This window comes from Phascolarctos cinereus, unplaced genomic scaffold, assembly GCF_003287225.1.
Source record: "Phascolarctos cinereus isolate Bilbo 61053 unplaced genomic scaffold, phaCin_HiC Scaffold_726;HRSCAF=1367, whole genome shotgun sequence".
NCBI classification, from domain to species: Eukaryota; Metazoa; Chordata; class Mammalia; order Diprotodontia; family Phascolarctidae; genus Phascolarctos; species Phascolarctos cinereus.
In genome coordinates, this window is record NW_027556098.1 from 3,189,103 (window position 1) to 3,206,995 (window position 17,893).

Genomic DNA, 17,893 nt, shown 5'->3' on the forward strand with positions numbered 1-17,893 from the left:
CTCCAGCTGCCTATTGAACATCTCAAGCTGGATGTCCTGTAGACATCTGAAATGCAACCTGTCCAAAACAAAACTTGTTATTTTCCCCCCAAACCTTCCCCCTTCTTAATTTACCTGTTACCTGTCCGGGGTAGCACTGTCCTCCCAGTAGCCTAGGGGTGATCCTCAACTCCTCTCTCTGTCTCACCTCCCATATCCAATCAGTTGCAAAGGCCTGTTGATTTTACCTTTGTAGCATCTCTCAAATATGCCCCTTTCCCTCCTCTGACATTGCTGCCACCCTGATTCAGGCCCTTATCTTTTTTTTTCTTCTTTTTTTTTTTTAAGGCAGTTGGGGTTAAGTGACTTGCCCAGGGTCACACAGCTAGTAAGTGTTAAGTGACTGGTCTGAGGCCTCATTTGAACTCAGGTCCTCCTGACTGCAGGGCCGGTGCTCTATCCACTGCACCACCTAGCTGCCCCTATTCAGGCCCTTATCACTTCATGCTTGTACCATTGCAATAGGCTGCTCATTAGTCTTCCTGCCACAAGTTTCTCTCCACTGCATCCTATCCTCCACACAGTTAGCAGAGTGATCTTCCTAAAGCGCATGTCTGACCATGTCACTCCCCTACTCAGTAAACTCCAGTGGCTCCCTATCACCTCCGATGTCGAATATGAAATCTTTTGTTTGGCATTCAAAGCCCTTTATTCCACTGCCACCCCAACTACCCCACCTTTCCAGTCTTTACACCATGCACCTTCCTCTGTCACATCCTCTGTGATCTAGTGACATTGGCCTCCTGGCTGCTCTTCCTGCAAGATACTCCATCTCCAGATTCTGGGCGTTTTTACTGGCTGTCTCTCTATATCTGAAATATTCTTCCCGTTCTTCCTTTGAGTCTCAGCTAAAATCCTGCCTTCTACAGAAAGCCTTTCTTGATTTCCCTCATCTTCCCTCTATTGATGATTTCCAATTTATCCTGCACGTAGCTTATTTGTACATAGTTGTTTACATATTGACTTCCCTTTTAGACTATGGTCTCCTGGAAGGCAGGGACTATCTTTTGCCTTTCTTCATATCTCTAGTGCTTAGCACAGTGCCTAGCACATAGTAGGTCTTTAATAAATATTTATTGACTGACTCTATATCTGAATAGTGTCTTTTGACACTGTTGGAGTTCGATCTCCAGTCTTATGCCATTTTATGCTCTTAGGAAATATGAAACTAAGGAAAATTTATTTGACTGGGAAGGAGTTGTTTGTTGTCATTGTAATTTCCTCTTGCGTCTGTAGTTTTAACTTCATAATCAAGCTCCTTGTTTGGATAAGATAGAGAAAGCATTATCAAATGCTAATTATGTACCAGTTAGTGTGTTAAGCTCTGGGATTACCAATATGAGAAATAAAGACAGTATCTGTCCTCAAGGAGTTTCCTCCTTCCTTTTTTCCCTCCCTCTGTTTCTTCCTTCTTAACTTCCTTTTCCCCTCCATTACTTCTTCCCTCACTCCCTTCCTCTTTCCTTCTCTCCCTATCCTTCTCCTTACCTGCTGTATTACTCTCCTTCCCTACCTGTCCTCTTTACCTATAGCATTACCCTTTCTCCCTCTCCTTCCCTGTCTTCCAGTTTCTCTTTCTGGGTTGTCTTTTCTAATTAGAGAGGGTGGAGATTGTCTTGTTTGCTTAGATTTATGTCCTTTGCACCTAGCCCGGTGCCTCGTGCATAATAAGCATTTAATAAATGCTATTGTCCATCTCTGTCTGTCTATCTAACAATCATATCTCTCTTTCCCTCTCTCTCTATTTCTATTCCTGTTCATCCATCCATCCTGTCCCTATGCCGGAATTCCCTTTACAGTCCCCCAACAAGTGTTTCTTGAAGAGCTCTTAGTATGTAACTACCTCAACAGGTATCTTGATCATTAGAAAATTTTTCCTTAGATCAAGACTGTATCTGTCTTTTTTTTTTTTTTGCTTTTTGGTGAGGCAGTTGGGGTTAAGTGACTTGCCCAGGGTCACACAGCCAGTAAGTGATATGTGTCCGAGGCCAGATTTGAACTCAGGTCCTCCTGACTCCAGGACCAGTGCTCTATCCCTGTGCCACCTAGCTGCCCCTGTTTCTGTCTTATTGTGAAGTGCTGAACTTATATCTATAGAAGCCAGTGGAGATCATGAGGCTGAACAGGTATTGACCCCAGCACTGGCCTCCAGATCCTTTCCCTATCCCTTTTCCAGTAGTTCAGCAAAACTGACAGTAACCACATCTGACAGTGTAGGGAACATTGCCTCTCCTCTGTAGCCCTCTCCTTTTCCTCTCCTTTACCAAAAAGAGGCAGATGCTTCCTCATCTCTTTTCTGGAAGCCAGATTGGTCATGATAATTACTTAGCAGTGGGCTCCATTTTAATGTTCATTTACCCTATTGGGGTCATTATGCATGTTGTGGAACTTGTTTTTTTGAAACTCTTCAATATGTGTTTGCCTTTTGTTCATGTACTTTTATCTCATAAAAGCATAGTAAAGGCCATACAGTTACGTGTCTTAGTGGGCAATGTAACAAGGCTGCCTTTGTGTAAAATAAATTAGCACAACAAGGCCTAAAATCATTTACTCCCCAACTGTGTTGGTTTTAGGGTTTTGTTTTACTGTGAAAATGAAAAAATAACCTATTGTTCTGTTGTTTCAATATTCTTTATTTATCAGTGACATTCAAAGCAACTATGACTTATGCATTACTAATACAGTGCATCACACACATCTCCTTGGGAGCTTCCCCCACTTTTAACCTACTTGTAATATTTATGTGAAGGAAGGAGCTCCTACACCATGTGAAGCATTTGTGATAGACAGGCTGGGCTGATGGAAGGAGGCTACAGATTCTTTTTTCTACTGAAGAAAAGGCTAACAGTGCCACAGACTTAATACCAGGCTGTCCTTTAATGTTTGACTTTACAAAGAGTTCCAGACACGAACAACTTTTAAAATAGCACCTTTTAATGTCAAAGTGAGATGGGAAATCTTTCTAGAATATCTGCCTTGTGAATGTTTTGAATTTTCTCGTGATATTCCTTTTTATATTCTGAATAACACCCCTGTACATAACACCCTGTCTCCTGTCTCTGTGTCTTTTCACTGGCTGTCCTCCCATCCCCCCACCCCTTACCTCTGCCTCTTGGCATCCGTTCAGATTTAGTTAAAATCCTTAATTTCTGCAGGAGGCCTTTTTGACCCCTCCCTAAACCCAACACGTACTATAAGCATCTTTTCTCTGAAATTCTTGTGTTTTGTTGAGTCATTTCAGTCATATCTTGACTCTTTACGATCCTATTTGAGGTTTTCTTGGCAAAGATACTAGAAGAGTTTACCATTTCCTTTTCCAGCTCATTTTACAGATGAGGAAACTGAGGCACACAAGGTTAAGTGACTTGCCCGGGATCACACAATTAATAAGTGTCTGAGGCTAGACTTGAACTCAGGTCCTCCTGACTCCAGGGCCAGTACTCTATTGCCTATGCTTCCTAGCTGCCCATTCTCTGAGGTTACTTTCCACTTGCTCTGTATATAGCTTGTATATACCTAGTTATTTGCATGTTGTCTCATCCATCACAACGTAAGCTTCTTGAGGACCGGGATTATATTTTCGCCTTTGTGTCTCTGGAGTTTAACATGGTACCTAATACAGAGTGAGTGCTAAGGTGTTGCTCACTGCCTGAATCGCTCACTGTGCTTGATCAGGGTGAGCTCTTCATTTGTCCAGCAGAAATCTATCCTTAGGTAAAAACTGAATAGGTCTAAAAAGAGCTTTCAGTGAAAGTATGAGATGACACGCATTATAGTGACTAATTTTGGCTTGAGAAGGCTGGTGGTAAAGCATTCCTCCTTCTTCTTGACAGATAGATAGGTGATGGACTACAAGTATAGCATGAGGTATACGTGTTCAGATATGGCCAACATATTGGCTTGTTTGCATTAATTGTAATTCCTTGTTACAAGACAGGGTTCTGGAGGAACCATATTTTAATGTGACTGATTTAAAAAAAAATTAAAGCATCAATAAATTTAGTTTTAAAGAAAGAGCTACAAACCAGTCATTAAAAAATTGTTTCTGCATTGATTTACCTTTTGTAATTAGGCAAAGGCAGGATGTTTTTGAGAGATCTGAATTTCTAATCAATAGAGGTTTTATTTGATGGAAATTTCCAGGATTAGCATATATGAGAACAGTCAGTCCATCTTTGTTTAAGCCTGAAGGGGCTCAACTCATTAGCACTTAACAGAACAGAAGGTAACAAGAATCACCAAAATACACAGGTGCTGTCAGCACCGTAAAGTTGTTCAGGGCGTAGAGTCTGTGTTCAGAAATGAATTCCCTGAAATGATCCACAAAATTCCTAGGTAGCATTATTATTTGCTGACTTTTTCAGCAGCTGTATCTAGTCCTGTCTTCCTGCAGTTCCAAAGCCAGTTGTACCAAAATATGTTTATCTGAGTCAGACATTCCTTAGGCAATGCATCTTTTATGTACAGGACACTCTCAAAGTCTTAGGGCAGTTTTAAGCTATTAAAACTACTTAAGTTATTAAAGCTTAAGGCTGCACTAAGACTTATGGGACATGCTGTGTAATGATGCCAGCTACAAAGACAGTACTACATGGATGGTATCCCTGACTTCCAAACATTTTAAAAATAACAACAAATAGCAGGAGAGTTCACAGCCAAAGTCTTAACCATTTGGGGGGCAATATCTTTAAGTGTCTCAAATTGTGGTAACTAGCAGTAGCCCATGTATACCCCAAGTTGATACCTTTACAAATCTTCACAAACAAACAATGTACAATTTTCTCATATTCTTGATTTATAGTTTCTTAGCTTTATTGTTTGGGCAGCTAGGTTGGCACAGTGGATAGAGCACCAGGCCTGGGGTCAGGCAGACTCATCTTTATGAGTTTAAATCCAACCTCAGACACTTACTAGCTGTGTGACCTTGGGCAGGTCACTTAACCCTGTTTGCCACAGTTTCCTCATCTGTAAAATGAGCTGGAGAAGGAAATGGCAAACCACTCCTGTATCCAGAACTCCAAACGGGATCACAGAGAGTCATATATGACTGAAACGACTGAACAACAAAAATGATATTGTTCAAACCCTGAAAACAGTCATATGTAAATAAAGTTCTATCTTGACTAGAAGCTTCTTTCGTATAGGAGCTATTTTCTTTGAGATCCTCAGAACTGTTTCAAGCTGCTTTTCGCACACAAATGTTTTTTTCGCCATTCTATCAGGTTTTAATTTTGGACAGCTCTCCTTCTGAAATTGCTTGTAGATTCTATCTCCAGGATTTATTTATGGTTTTGATATTTTCTGACAGATTCAAGGTGCTTTAGAAATAGAATTTTAGGTTCAAGAGTCTTATTGTAAGGGTATGAATGATTAAAAATTGTGCTTTGCAACTAGGCAGAGTCTAACAGTCAGGTCTTATGATGTGATCCTTGGTATGTATGATTGTGATCCTGCAAAGAATTTGAAAAAAAAATTTTTTTTTTTGTCAGGTATGAAAGGTTACAGAAAACATGCTCCATAGCCCTGGTTGGCAAATATACCAAACTCAGTGACTGCTATGCATCAGTATTTAAAGCCTTGGAACACTCTGCTTTGGCAATTAATCACAAATTAGATTTAATGGTGAGACTTGATCTGTTTTTCCAGAATGTTTCGGTTTTTAAAATCAGTGTTCATACTTAAACTAAAGTATGCTTTATAGAATTAAGTTGTGCATGTACCTATGAGTAGAAACTTAGAAATGTTTTTTGGACGTAATAGAACTGATAGTAGATTTTTTTATTTAATAAAGCAAACTATTAATAAAAAAGTGGTATTTTCTTCTAATTTGGTGAAGTAGAATGTAACTATTATTAACAGTTATAAACTACTCTTGAAATTCTTGCATGTATACTACAAGGCATTATTGGATCATATATTGTAGTTCTTGTTATCTTTTGTTTATTGTGTGTGAGTTTTTAGAAGTAGCATTCCAATTTGAAGGCGTGTTTGAAAATAAATTCTCAAATGCAATCCTGGGAAAAGGATCTGAGCTATAGGTCAATAACTGCTTTTCATGTGGACATTAGTAAAGTCCATCATGGCCAAAGTCTATCATGAAGGGTATATTAAGAGATCATGAAAATGAAAAAATAATTAGATAGTACAATAATGAGCATTTTTAGAGTGCTTACTATGTGCCAGGCACTGTGTTAAGTGTCTTAGAAATATTTTCTCATTTGATCCTCATGGCAACCCTGGGAGTTAGGTGCTATTGTTATCCCCATTTTACAGATGAGGAAGCTGTGGCAAACAGAGGTTGACTTGCTCAAGGTCACACAGTAAGTGTCTGAACAAAGGGGAAGATAATCAAAGAGTATAGGCATCCAAGAAACTAGATTGATCCCTTCATGTTTCATCATCACATATGCCTAGAGGCATGCATGTCTGTATATATGCATGCACACGTGAATATACACATGCACATGGATAAGTGCGCACACATATACATGTATCTGTATGCATGTCCACATATACACAATACACATATGCACACATGCATATATACACAGATACACACATACACGTGTACATACATAATACATAGTACACATGTACACAATATACATACACACACATCCATACATACATGCAAATGCTTGCCAAATGGCAAGTGAAGGTAGAATAATTTAACATTTGATCAGACCTCAAGAATTACTTATTTTGAATTTCATTGAGATCAGATTCTCTTGCTGTATAAATTTACATGTGTAGTGATTTGTATTTTGTTCCTGACAGCAGGTTTTAGGGCTTGGACCACTTTCACATCTGTCTTTGCTGATCACCCTTTACATGTATTGGAAACATTGTGATGTAATGGAAAGAAAAATGATCTAGAAGTCAGGAAAACTGAGTTTAATCCTGGCCATGACACTAACCAATTGTGTTAATTGGGTCTCAGTTTTCTCTTCTGTAGAAAAGCAGAAATTTGGACTTTGATCCTCTCTAAGGCCTTTTGCAACTTTACTCATCCTAATTCTGATTCCATCCCAAATTGTCAGCCTCCACCCACATGCCTTTACTCTGTAAAAATTGAAGCCCATTTAAGATCACATTCTAACAAAGATATAAAACCAGTGTTTTTGTTAGAGAGTGAAACCTCCACGAATAGATTAAACTGGTACTGGAGATAAGCAGGATTTTATTTAATAGAATTCATTGTACCTAGATTTGGTCTTTCAGGTGGATTGTGATACTGTTTGCTATGTATTAATTAAAATGAGGCTCATTTATAAATTTGAAAAGTGAGACTATGATAATGTTTTATATAGAGGAATTACATCAGGACTGCTTTATATATACGTGTGTGTGTGTATGTTTATATACATATATATATATGTATATTAGAATCTCTTTGTGTAGCTTTAAAGATTTATGTGTAATTTTTACAATCTTTCGTTTGTAATGTATGATATTTGAAATTCATATTTTCCAGTATTCCCCCCCCCCTTTTGATAGAGGATGAGTTGATTATGTTGGCTAGTCTCCTTTTGTGAGGATTTTGCTCGTTTTCTATTCCCTAACACTCCTCCGTCTCCTCATAGTTACTAGTACTTCCTTCCCAGAAATTGTTTCATATTTATTTTGCATCTACTTATATGTGAATTTGTTGTTTCTCTGCATGAAATGTAAGCTCCTTTAGGGCGGGGACTGTTTCGTTTTTGTCTTTTTCTAACATGATGCCTGGCACAGAGTAGGTGCTTAATACATGCTTATTGGTTTGCTTCTCAGTATATAGATTCTACTGATCTAGAGCAATCTTCTGAGGTTGAGAACCCTGTGAGATTCCATGAAGCCTGGCAGAAGCTGTGCAAAGCACAGTGAGTACCTACAACACTGTATACCATAGATGCTTGGGAGGATCTCTTTATTCTGACTCTAGAACAGTGAGACCTCTTATTCCTGGTATAGTTTTTGTGTATTTCAAAATTCATTCATTCATTTATTTTTTATTAATATATTTTGATTTATCAACAATCACTTCCATAAGCTTTTGAGTTTTAAATTTTTCTCCCCCTCCTTCCCCACCTCCCTTCTTAAGACAGCATGCAATTTGATATAGGCTTTACATATACATTCCTGTTAAACATATTTTCACATTAGTGATGTAAAGAAGAATTAGAACCAATAGGAAGAACCCCCAGAAAGAGAAAACAAAATGAAACAGAAGAAAAAAATAGCAAATAGTATGCTTCCATCTGCATTCAAACTCCATAGTTCTTTCTTTGGATGTGGATAGCATTTTCGATCATGAGTCTTTTGGAGTTGTCTTAGATCCTTGTATTGCTGAGAAGGGCTAAGTTTATCAATATTAGTCATTGCACCACGTGGCTGTTATTGTGTACAGCATTCTCTTGGTTCTGCTCACTTCACTCAGCATCAGTCCATACAAGTCTTTCTAGGTTTTTCTGAAGTCTGCCTGCTCATCATTTCTTATAGCATAATAGTATTCCATTACATTCATATACCACAACTTGTTCAGCCATTCCCCAGTTGATGGGCATCCTCTCAATTTCCAATTTTTTGCCACCACAAAAAGAGCTGCTATAAATATCAAAATTTATTTTTAAAAAAATGTACTCAAGGTCACTAAATCCTACTTGTAAACATGGTGGGAATTGGCTGGTAGAAGGGGGAAGGGAAGGAATAAGTAATGTGTTGACTTCAAAATTGTATTGTAGAATTGTGCATTGAAAGCTTTGACCTCCTGGGAGGAGTATATTTTGTTTTTGTAGGGGTGGGTGATAAGAATATTTGCTATCTCAAGTTGAATTACAAGATAGTTGGGATAATATTTATTTAATTTTTAGCTCATGTTTTATGGTTTCCTGCTTTCACCATTTACCTGAGTCTTTGCTCTTCCATGTGACTGATCATTCTCATGTTTTAGTGTGGGGACCACCTAGATAGAATTATTTTATACCACTGCATGTAATCTCTAAACACTCCACATATCAATCCATTGCAACATTGAGGTCTTTGGTAGCCGTTAATCTTCTCAGATTCTTTAGCTGATTTCAAGTGTAACTTAAATTTAATAGCTCTTGGCATTATTTTATAATGCCTTTTTTTGGGGCGAGAGGAACAGGGAGTAATCTCTTTGGAACAGAATCTGAACCAAGATTTATTTTTTCTTGAATTAAATTCCCCCAGTTATTATGCAGTTCAAATGCCAAATGGGAACAAACAAGACCAGAAAATATTCGTTAGTTTTGCTTTATACCAAATGGTACTACATAGTGGTGCAAACTCTTCATCCTTGGGAAAATTTCAAGAAGAGAAGTTGTGACAGCCAATTCATAAATAATTGTTGGATTGTTGAATTGGCGTATCATGTACCTACTTTAGGCAAAGTAACCTAGCTGCCAACATCTTTCAGTGCATGAGTAAAATTGAAATGAAGCTATTACTGCAATTCATAAGTTGTGTTGACCATTACCAAATGTTAAAAAAAATTGGAATTATGCAGGGCTGTGCTTTTGTTTTTTAAAACCTAATTCACACTTAAAAATCCAGGTCCGTATAATGGTGCTTATGCTTGATGTTTGATTTGCCATTCTCTAGGAATGGTGGTGGTAGATAATAAAAGGAATGACGGATACTTACCTCAAACACTCTGGTTGTTTACAGTGGTATTCTAGTACCAGGAGGCTTTGGCTATAGGGGCACAGAGGGAAAACTCCGGGCGATTTCTTGGGCACGAACAAAGAAAATACCTTTTCTGGGTAAGACTCAACTCATACAATTAACACTATAATGACATAATTGATCTCATTTTTGAGAAATAGTAGGGTTGGAATGCAACCCTTATTTGAGTTTGATAATATCACAGGTTTCAATCTGGAGATATGGGGTGGGGAAAGCAGTCCTATTTACTCTTTTGGTAAGTGAGGAGAAGTTTTTTAGCCTGATTCTGTAGAAGCAGCATAATGTTATAATGGAAAAAAGACTGGGTTATAGTTAGAAGACTTGAGTTCGAATCCTAGCTCTCAGAAACTTGCTGCTTCTGTGACTTTGGGAAAGTCACTTAATCATTCTGGACCCTGAATTAGTAGCTTCATCTGTAAAATGGGGGAGTTTACCTCTATAATCCTTTATAGTCTTAAACCTGTGATCTTAGATAGAACAAATGTTGTTTAGCCAAAATACCATTGGACTTCAGATGAGAATTGTATTCAGTTGCTTACTGTACCACTGACTAGCTGTGTGATCCTGGGCAAGTTCTTTGAAATCTCAATTTTTCTATCTGTGAAATGGAAATAATACTTTATTTTCCTCACTTTGAAACACTGTGAGGTAAAGTCTTTATAAACTGTTAAGGATACAAATATTATCTTCAGGTGTGATGCTGACACTGTTTCCTTTTTTGTTTTGTTTTGTTTTGCTTTGTTTTTCCCCCCCATTGGTAGCCTCCTTAGATCCCTTTGTCTTTCCTCCTCCCTCTCTGCACCCTTTGGCATTTTCTTAAGCACAGCTGCTCAGTGACCTCTAGCTCCTTTATGGTTGCCTTAAGTGTCTTACTATAGTCTTTCACCCAGATTTGACCTTTTCTACTAGGGTGTCTCATAAGTGGTATAGTAGAAAGTACATTGACCTTGGATGTAAGAGTCCTGGGTTCAAATCCTAGCTGATTTTTTTGTTGTTCAGTTGTATCAGTTACATCCAACTCTTCATGACTACATTTGAGGTTTTCTTGGCAAAGATACTGGAGTGGTTTTCCATTTCCTTCTCCAGCTCATTTTACAGGTAAGGAAACTGAGGCAAATAGGATGAAGTGATTTACCTCGGGTCACATTTACCCTTCCCCTTCTCTCCTGTCCTTCATTCATTCCTTCTCTCTAATACTGGGTAGAGATAATTGTAATTTATATTAGTGGTGGAAGGAAGCAGACTGATGGAATCGTGGTTCCTTAAATGAGGGGCCACATAAATCTGTGCCTCGGTGCTATCATTAGAAAGGAAGGAGGGAAAGGAATAAGCATTTACTAAGTACCTTCTGTATGCCGGGCACTAGGCTTATACATATCTTTCAGATATCTCGTTGGATCAGTGGAGGTCAGGCAAAGACCTTTCACTGGGTATATTTGTGGTTAAGTTCATGGTTTTTCTTATTCAGCGATGACATGTCTTTTCCCTTGTCCTACAGGCATTTGTTTAGGGATGCAGTTGGCAGTGGTGGAATTTGCCAGGAACTGCCTTGGTTGGAAAGGTGAGTCTAGGGCTCCTTCAAGGCCTCACTCAAGTCAGTTATTTCATTAAAAAGCCTCAGATAAACAAAAACTCAGACTCATCTTATTTAAGGGAAATTGTTGAAATAAGTTTTACTGAAAGTTTTTCTTTCTTAATGCCCAGATGCGGATTCTACAGAATTTGTACCAAATACCAGCATTCCTGTTGTAAGTGACTATTTTTTTACTGATTTTGACGATTTTATATCCTGTTTCCTAAATGCATATAGTTTGTTTCTTATATTATTGAAATATAATTTTAATCATGAAATTGTTTTTGCATCCAGACTCAAATATGTCTTGTACAGTTCATTCTGTCAGCTTTTTACCAGAGTTTCAGTCCTTAACCTTCTTTTCTCCCACCGGTTTTCTTTCTTTTTTTTTTTTAAGTTATTTTATAATTGTTTTCAATTTCTTACCTTTCCGCTCCCCCACTTCCCGCCCCAGTTGAACAACAACAAAAAAAGGAAAATAAAACCTTTGTAAAAAAAAATAAACATTATCAAGCAAAGCAAATTCTCACATTGGTCATGTCCAAAAATGAATGTGTCTTTCAGCATCTTGAGTCCATCACCTTTCTGGCAAGGGTTGTGACTCAGCAGTTTTTAAGGTCCAAATACCTAAGCAGTGAAATAGATCAGTAATTTTAGGGCCAGCATATTCTGTATTGTTCAATTCTTAGAAATTCATCAAGGCTCAGTCCAAATGTCACCTCTTCCATGAATCTTTCCCTCATCTATTTCTGTTATCACCACCATCTTCCTCATATGCAGCTAGTAGAATTATTGACCCTCCTATGAACTCTCATGGTACTTTGTATTATATTTGGGTCCCCAGAGCCTACCAGGGGAAGGGGAAGGAAAATAAACATAGAATGTAAGTTCCTTGAGGGCAAGAGCTATCTTTTTATATTGTTATTTTTTGTTTGTTTGTTTTTGTTTTTTTGGTGAGGCAATTAGTGTTAAGTGACCTGCCCAGAGTCACACAGCTAGTGAGTGTTATGTGTCTGAGGTCGGATTTGAACTCAGGTCCTCCTGACTCCAGGGCTGGTGCACTATCCACCTAGCTGCTCCAAGAACTGTCTTTTGCCTCTTTTTATTTCCTCATTGTTGGCGTATAGTAAATGTTTATTGATTAATTGAGTGTTATCGTGATTACTATGTGCACTTTACATTTTAAGGCATTGTGCACTTTACAAATATTATTTCATTGGGTGCTCATAACAGCCTTGGGAAGTAGATGCTGTTACTAAAATCATTTTACAGTTGAGGAAATTGAGGTAAACAGAGATTCAGTGACTTTCCCGGGTCACACAGCTCATAAGTGTCTGAAGCTGGATTTGAGGTCTTCCACACTCCAGCCTCAGTGCTCTGTCCACTGTGCCACCTACATTTAATAAAGTTACTATTAAAGGATTGAGTCTGAACTAAAAAGCACTTAGAGACACTACAGTGACTTCATACTCTAAAGAATTCAGACCAGCAAACAGTTTTCAGATGTGTACTCTTTACAAGACACGGGGTATATCAATCAATCAATCAATCAATCAATCAATCAATCAATCAATCAGTCAACCTTTATTAAGTGCTTACCATATGTCAGGCACTGTGCTAAGTGCTGGGAATATAAAAAGAAACAAAAGATAGTCCCTGGCCTCAAGTAGCTTACAATCTAGAAAACAATATATTCCTGCTCTAAAGAAATTCATAATACTTGTACTTTTGTGTACATGTTATAGGGACAAAAGGAGAGGTAAAAACAAAGGTATAAGAAGTAGAGGAAGGGACAGCTACATGGTGCTGTGGATAGAGCACCGGCCCTGAAGTCAGGAGGACCTGAGTTCAAATCTGACTTCAGACCAAACACTTGACTCTTACTAGCTGTTACCCTGGGCAAGTCACTTAATCCTAATTGCCTAACAAAAAAAAAAAAGAAAAGGAAAAAAAAAGTAGAGGAGAGAGAACTTTCAGGTGGGGAGATACAGCCCTGAAGGAGGCCAGTATCTTATAGGTGTGGGTAAAATAGCCTTCATGATTGCCAGGAGAAGGGAAAAGGCAAAATATGTGATCAGAAGATAACCGGTAGTCATTTTTGGTTTATGGTCCTCATGGAGATGACAAACAAGAGTAATGTGAAATTAAGGACATAGAATTTGAACCTGGAGAAGTAAGTTTCAGCAGTGTTAGGGCATGTCCTAACTACAAGTCTAAAGAGTTTGTATTTTTTCTTATAGGTAGTGGGCAGCTTCTAAAATTTTTTGAGCAGGATAGTCAGCAAGATTATATTGCAGCTGTATGAACAGTGAATTAGGGAATGGAGAGATTAGAACCAGGAAGACAATAATAATAATAATAATAACAATAATAATAATAATAACAACAGCAACAACAATAATGATGACTATTATTACAGTCCAAAAGAAAGGCAATGAGTATCTGAATTAGTAGTCCCTGTCAGTGTAAGTGGAGAGAGAAGGGCAGAACTGACAGGATTTGCCAGTTCTTTAGATATAGAAGATTAGGGAAAGCCAGAAAAGCCAATGGGATCTAGCTGTTGTTCAGTTATTTTTTAGTCATGCCTGACTCTTTGTGACCCCATTTTGGTATTTTTCTTGGCAAAGATACTGGAGTGCTTCACCATCTCCTTCTCCAGCTCATTTTACAGATGAGCAAACTGAGACAAACAGGCTTAAGTAACTGCCCAGGGTCACACAGCTAGGAAGTTTATGAGGCTGGATTTGAACTCTGGAAGATGAGTTTTCCTGATTCTAAGCCCAGTATTTTATCCACGGTGCCACCAGAGCATCTAATAAAGCAGATTGTATTTTCAGGTTATAGGTATTAGAAATGCTGATACTAATTAGGAGTCTGTGATGACTTCTCGTTTACATGAGAAATGCTCCTTGATATGAATTTGGCAATAATTGTAACAGGCTAATAACTGCATGTGTGTTGTTTTTTTCCTTAAATAAGATTATTACTGTGGAGTAGAAAAGTAACTTTGCCAGAAGAGGTCACTGTTACATAGCTGTAACAACCCCAGGCCTTTAATGACTCGTTGTCCTTCATGCATTTTTCTTCTGAACCAACTTGTTTCAAAGTGTCTAGTAAAGGCAGAGCAAATAAAATGCTGGAAATACTACTGGCTTGCAATCAATCATCTGGCTGAAGAAAATTATCCACGTCTTCAACCTCAGAAGCAGCAGTTTTTGTCAGTGATGAAAACGGGGAGGGATGAGGCTGTCATGTTAATTTTCTGAGTTCCAACAAATGAAAATGTCATTACATAAAGATTCATTGACAATAAATATTTATTTGCCCCTTTGACCCTCCTTTAGGGCAGCCTTTAAAGAAACCAATAGACAAAGTACTGAGAAAATATATCTCGTCTAGATTCCCTTAGTTAAAATAGAAAAAGGAGAAGGAAAAAAGGAATAGACTTTTTTTTAGATAAGGATGAAAAGGCTCAGCCTAAAAGCCTTTTTACTTTTCTCATTTACTCAAGAAATGCATTGAATAACATTTTGTTTCCTTGATTAGCATTCTCCCTCTTTCTTTCCCTTTCATCTTCCCCCTTCCTTCTCTGCCTCTTCCTGCCTTTCTCTTTTTCCTTCTCTATCTCTTCTTTCTTTCCCCCTCCTCCTTCATTCTTTTTCTCTCCTTCTACCTCTCTTCCTTTCCCTCCTTCCCTCTTTCTCTCCCTTTTTCTCTCTCTCTCTCCTTCCTTCTCCCTCTATCTCTGCCTCTTCCTTTCCCTCTCCTTTTTCCTTTCTCTCCTTTTCCCTCTTACTTTCCATTCTTCATTCTCTCTCTTTCCATCCTTCCCTCTCTCTTTCCCCCTTGCCTGCTCTTTATACATTTTCTCCAGCAGAGCTGGTAGGCTGGAAGATAAAGGCATCTGATGCTTCTACAACAAATCAGATTTCCCTGGTCTGTTTCAAGGTCTTTTTTCTCTACTCTTTCATACCTTGCATTGCTTGGAAACTGATGTAGCTCTTTTGTACTCTACCGAGAGAAATCAAGTCATTGATAATTACTATCCTTTCCTTTTCTGCTGTGCCATATCCAAATTGTTTCATATTCTCTGGATAGTAAGTACTACCCTTGGAGTCAGAGGACCTAGGTTCAAATCCTGCCTCTGACACTACCTGTGTGACCTTGGCTAAAGTTAAGATACTTAACTTTCCTAGGCCTCATTGTCCCCCTGTATAAAATGAGTGGGGTGTGGTTAGATGATCTCTGGGGTTCCCTCCAGCTCTAAAAATATATGGTTCCATGGTCTTAGTCAAATGATTGAGTTACTCTTATGCACTCAGTGTTCTTTCTCTGTTTAGTGGGTGAGGGAGAATTTCACTTTTTGTAACCTTCATTTATTTAAATTGTAGCATGATGCTGAAAAATTGCTTGTAAAAGAGAGAACTGATTTTCTAAAAGGAAAAAAAAATTAGTAAGCATTCAAAGCAATGGCATTCTTAAGCAGACATTCTGAGACAGTCTGAGACTGTAGGCTTTGACATGCTAATGCCAGTTTTAGTCATTTATCTTGTCTATCACTTTCTTGTCACAGTGCTTTCAAGGTGAGATTTAATTTTAAGTCAAGTTTTATCACAGCTGATTTGTGAAACTTGCACAGAGGAACAAATTAGAGGATGAAGTGAGAGAATAAGAAATACCGTTACAATTAGAGTTGGAAAGGACAGTAAAGGTCATCTAATCTATTCCCCCCCCATTTTACAGAGGAGGAAACTGAGGTACTGAGGTGAAATGACTTACCCAAATTCAAGCAGGCAGTAAATACCTAAAGTGGGATGTGAATTCAGGCCTTTTGACATCACATCTGGCACTCTTCATCTTATCACATTGCCTCCTTTGTCATCTATCACTCAGTGCTTGTTTTAAGACAAAGCTCTATTTTGAATGTCTCTGCAATTTACAAAAAAAAAAAGCAACTTGGATGAAATAAAGGGAAAAGGAAAAGAAAGAATAAAAAAAATAAGAAAAGAAAGAATAAGAGGCTAGTTAATTACAGATTTTGATTAAGTGTACCTTTCTATGCCACAGTATTTTTAGCCACTTTCAGAAAATAGAAAAAAAAGGTTGAGGTTTACAACCAAGTATCTTATCCTGAGACATATAAGTTTCATAATCTTTTAAAAAAGGTCATTATTTTAAAAGATGGAACTTATCCTCATGGAAGCAATAGTTGAAATCCCGAGAAGAGACAGACCCAGAACCAAACCTGGGGATATGTATTTGTAGGGTTTGGGAAAAGAGAGAAGAAAGGTCAAAGGAGTAAGGGTATAGAAGGTAGACTTGAGAGGCCAAGGGAACTTGTCTGAGGCTACTTGGTATGTCTGTTGCAGAGTTTAAAAGCTGCCCTAATGCTTTCATGCCTAATTTTTTTTTCTCCAAAATTTTTCTCCAAAAATTTTGTTGATTTTGTTGCTTGTAGATCTTTGCAGCAATCAGTGAAAAAGAAATCAGAGTATAATGCTTAGGTCCAAAATAAATTGAACAGCTATAAGTTTTTTTTTTAACACTTTTTTTTTATCTGAGGCAATCAGGATTAAGTGACTTGCCCAGAGTCACACAGCTAGTGAGTGTTATGTGCCTGAGGTTGCATTTGAACTCAGATCCTCCCAACTCCAGGGCTGGTCTTTATCCACTGCACCACCTAGTTGCCCAAACAGCTATAAGTTTTATAGAAGTTCTGAAAAGGGCATCATGCTTTATGTGAAAACTTCATTGAAAAAAAGGAAAAAACGCCTCTTTATCCCTTGTTTGTTATAGTAACCACATCCTTGTTACTGTTGACAACTCCACCCAGGCTTGCAAGCTTGGTGACTTCCTTGACTCCTCGAACTTTCTCACTCCCCATGACCAATCAGTTGCCAAGTCCTCTCCATCTTTCCTTTGTAGCATGTCTTAAATGCACTGCCTCTCCTCTGATACTGCCACTGCCCTGTTGCAGTCCCACATCCCCTCATGCCTGAGCCAGCGGGTTTGTCTGCTCGCTACAAGTCTCTCCGTGGGCCAGTAAAGCTTCCACCCATCTATCAAAGTGATCTTCCTAAAGCCCAAGTCTTACCATGTCACCCTCCCCTATTCAATAAACTCCAGGGATTCCTTGTCACCTCTAGGACCAAATATAAAATCCTCTGCTTGGCATTCGAAACCCTTTATAATGTGCCCTCCCTACCTTTCTAGTCTTCTTACATTTAATATGCCGGCCCTCCCCCGCCCCAGTCTTCGATCCAGGAGCACTGGCTTCTTTGTCGTTCTTCCCACTGGACTTCATCCCCCAAACCTGGGCATCTTCATTGGCCATCCCGCCTTCCTGGAATACTCTCCCTCCTCCTTTCTACCTCCTGGCTTCTCTCAAGGCCTAGCTAAAATCCTACATCTTATAGGAAGTCTTTCCTAATCCCTCTTAATTCTAGTGCTTCCCCTCTATTAATTATCTCCAGTTTATCCTATATATAACTTGTTTGTACATAGCTGTTTACATTTTGTCTTCCCCCCTTAACTGTAAGCTGCTTGAGGGCAAGGACTTTTACCTTTCTTTGTATGCCCAGTGCTTAACGTAAT

At 38.5% G+C, this 17,893-nt stretch overlaps 1 protein-coding gene across 3 annotated transcripts in view; it reads left to right on the forward strand.

Annotated features, from left to right (window-relative positions):
• CTPS2 (CTP synthase 2) overlaps positions 1 to 17,893 on the forward strand; it is a 132,435-nt gene that overhangs the window by 38,731 nt on the left and 75,811 nt on the right. For all 3 annotated transcript variants that reach the window (XM_021007476.2, XM_078146091.1, XM_078146090.1), the window contains exons 9-13: positions 5,529 to 5,661; positions 7,810 to 7,898; positions 9,709 to 9,803; positions 11,225 to 11,287; positions 11,431 to 11,474. In XM_021007476.2, coding sequence (XP_020863135.1) covers positions 5,529 to 5,661; positions 7,810 to 7,898; positions 9,709 to 9,803; positions 11,225 to 11,287; positions 11,431 to 11,474 — 424 coding nt within the window. The remainder of the gene's footprint in view (positions 1 to 5,528; positions 5,662 to 7,809; positions 7,899 to 9,708; positions 9,804 to 11,224; positions 11,288 to 11,430; positions 11,475 to 17,893) is intronic.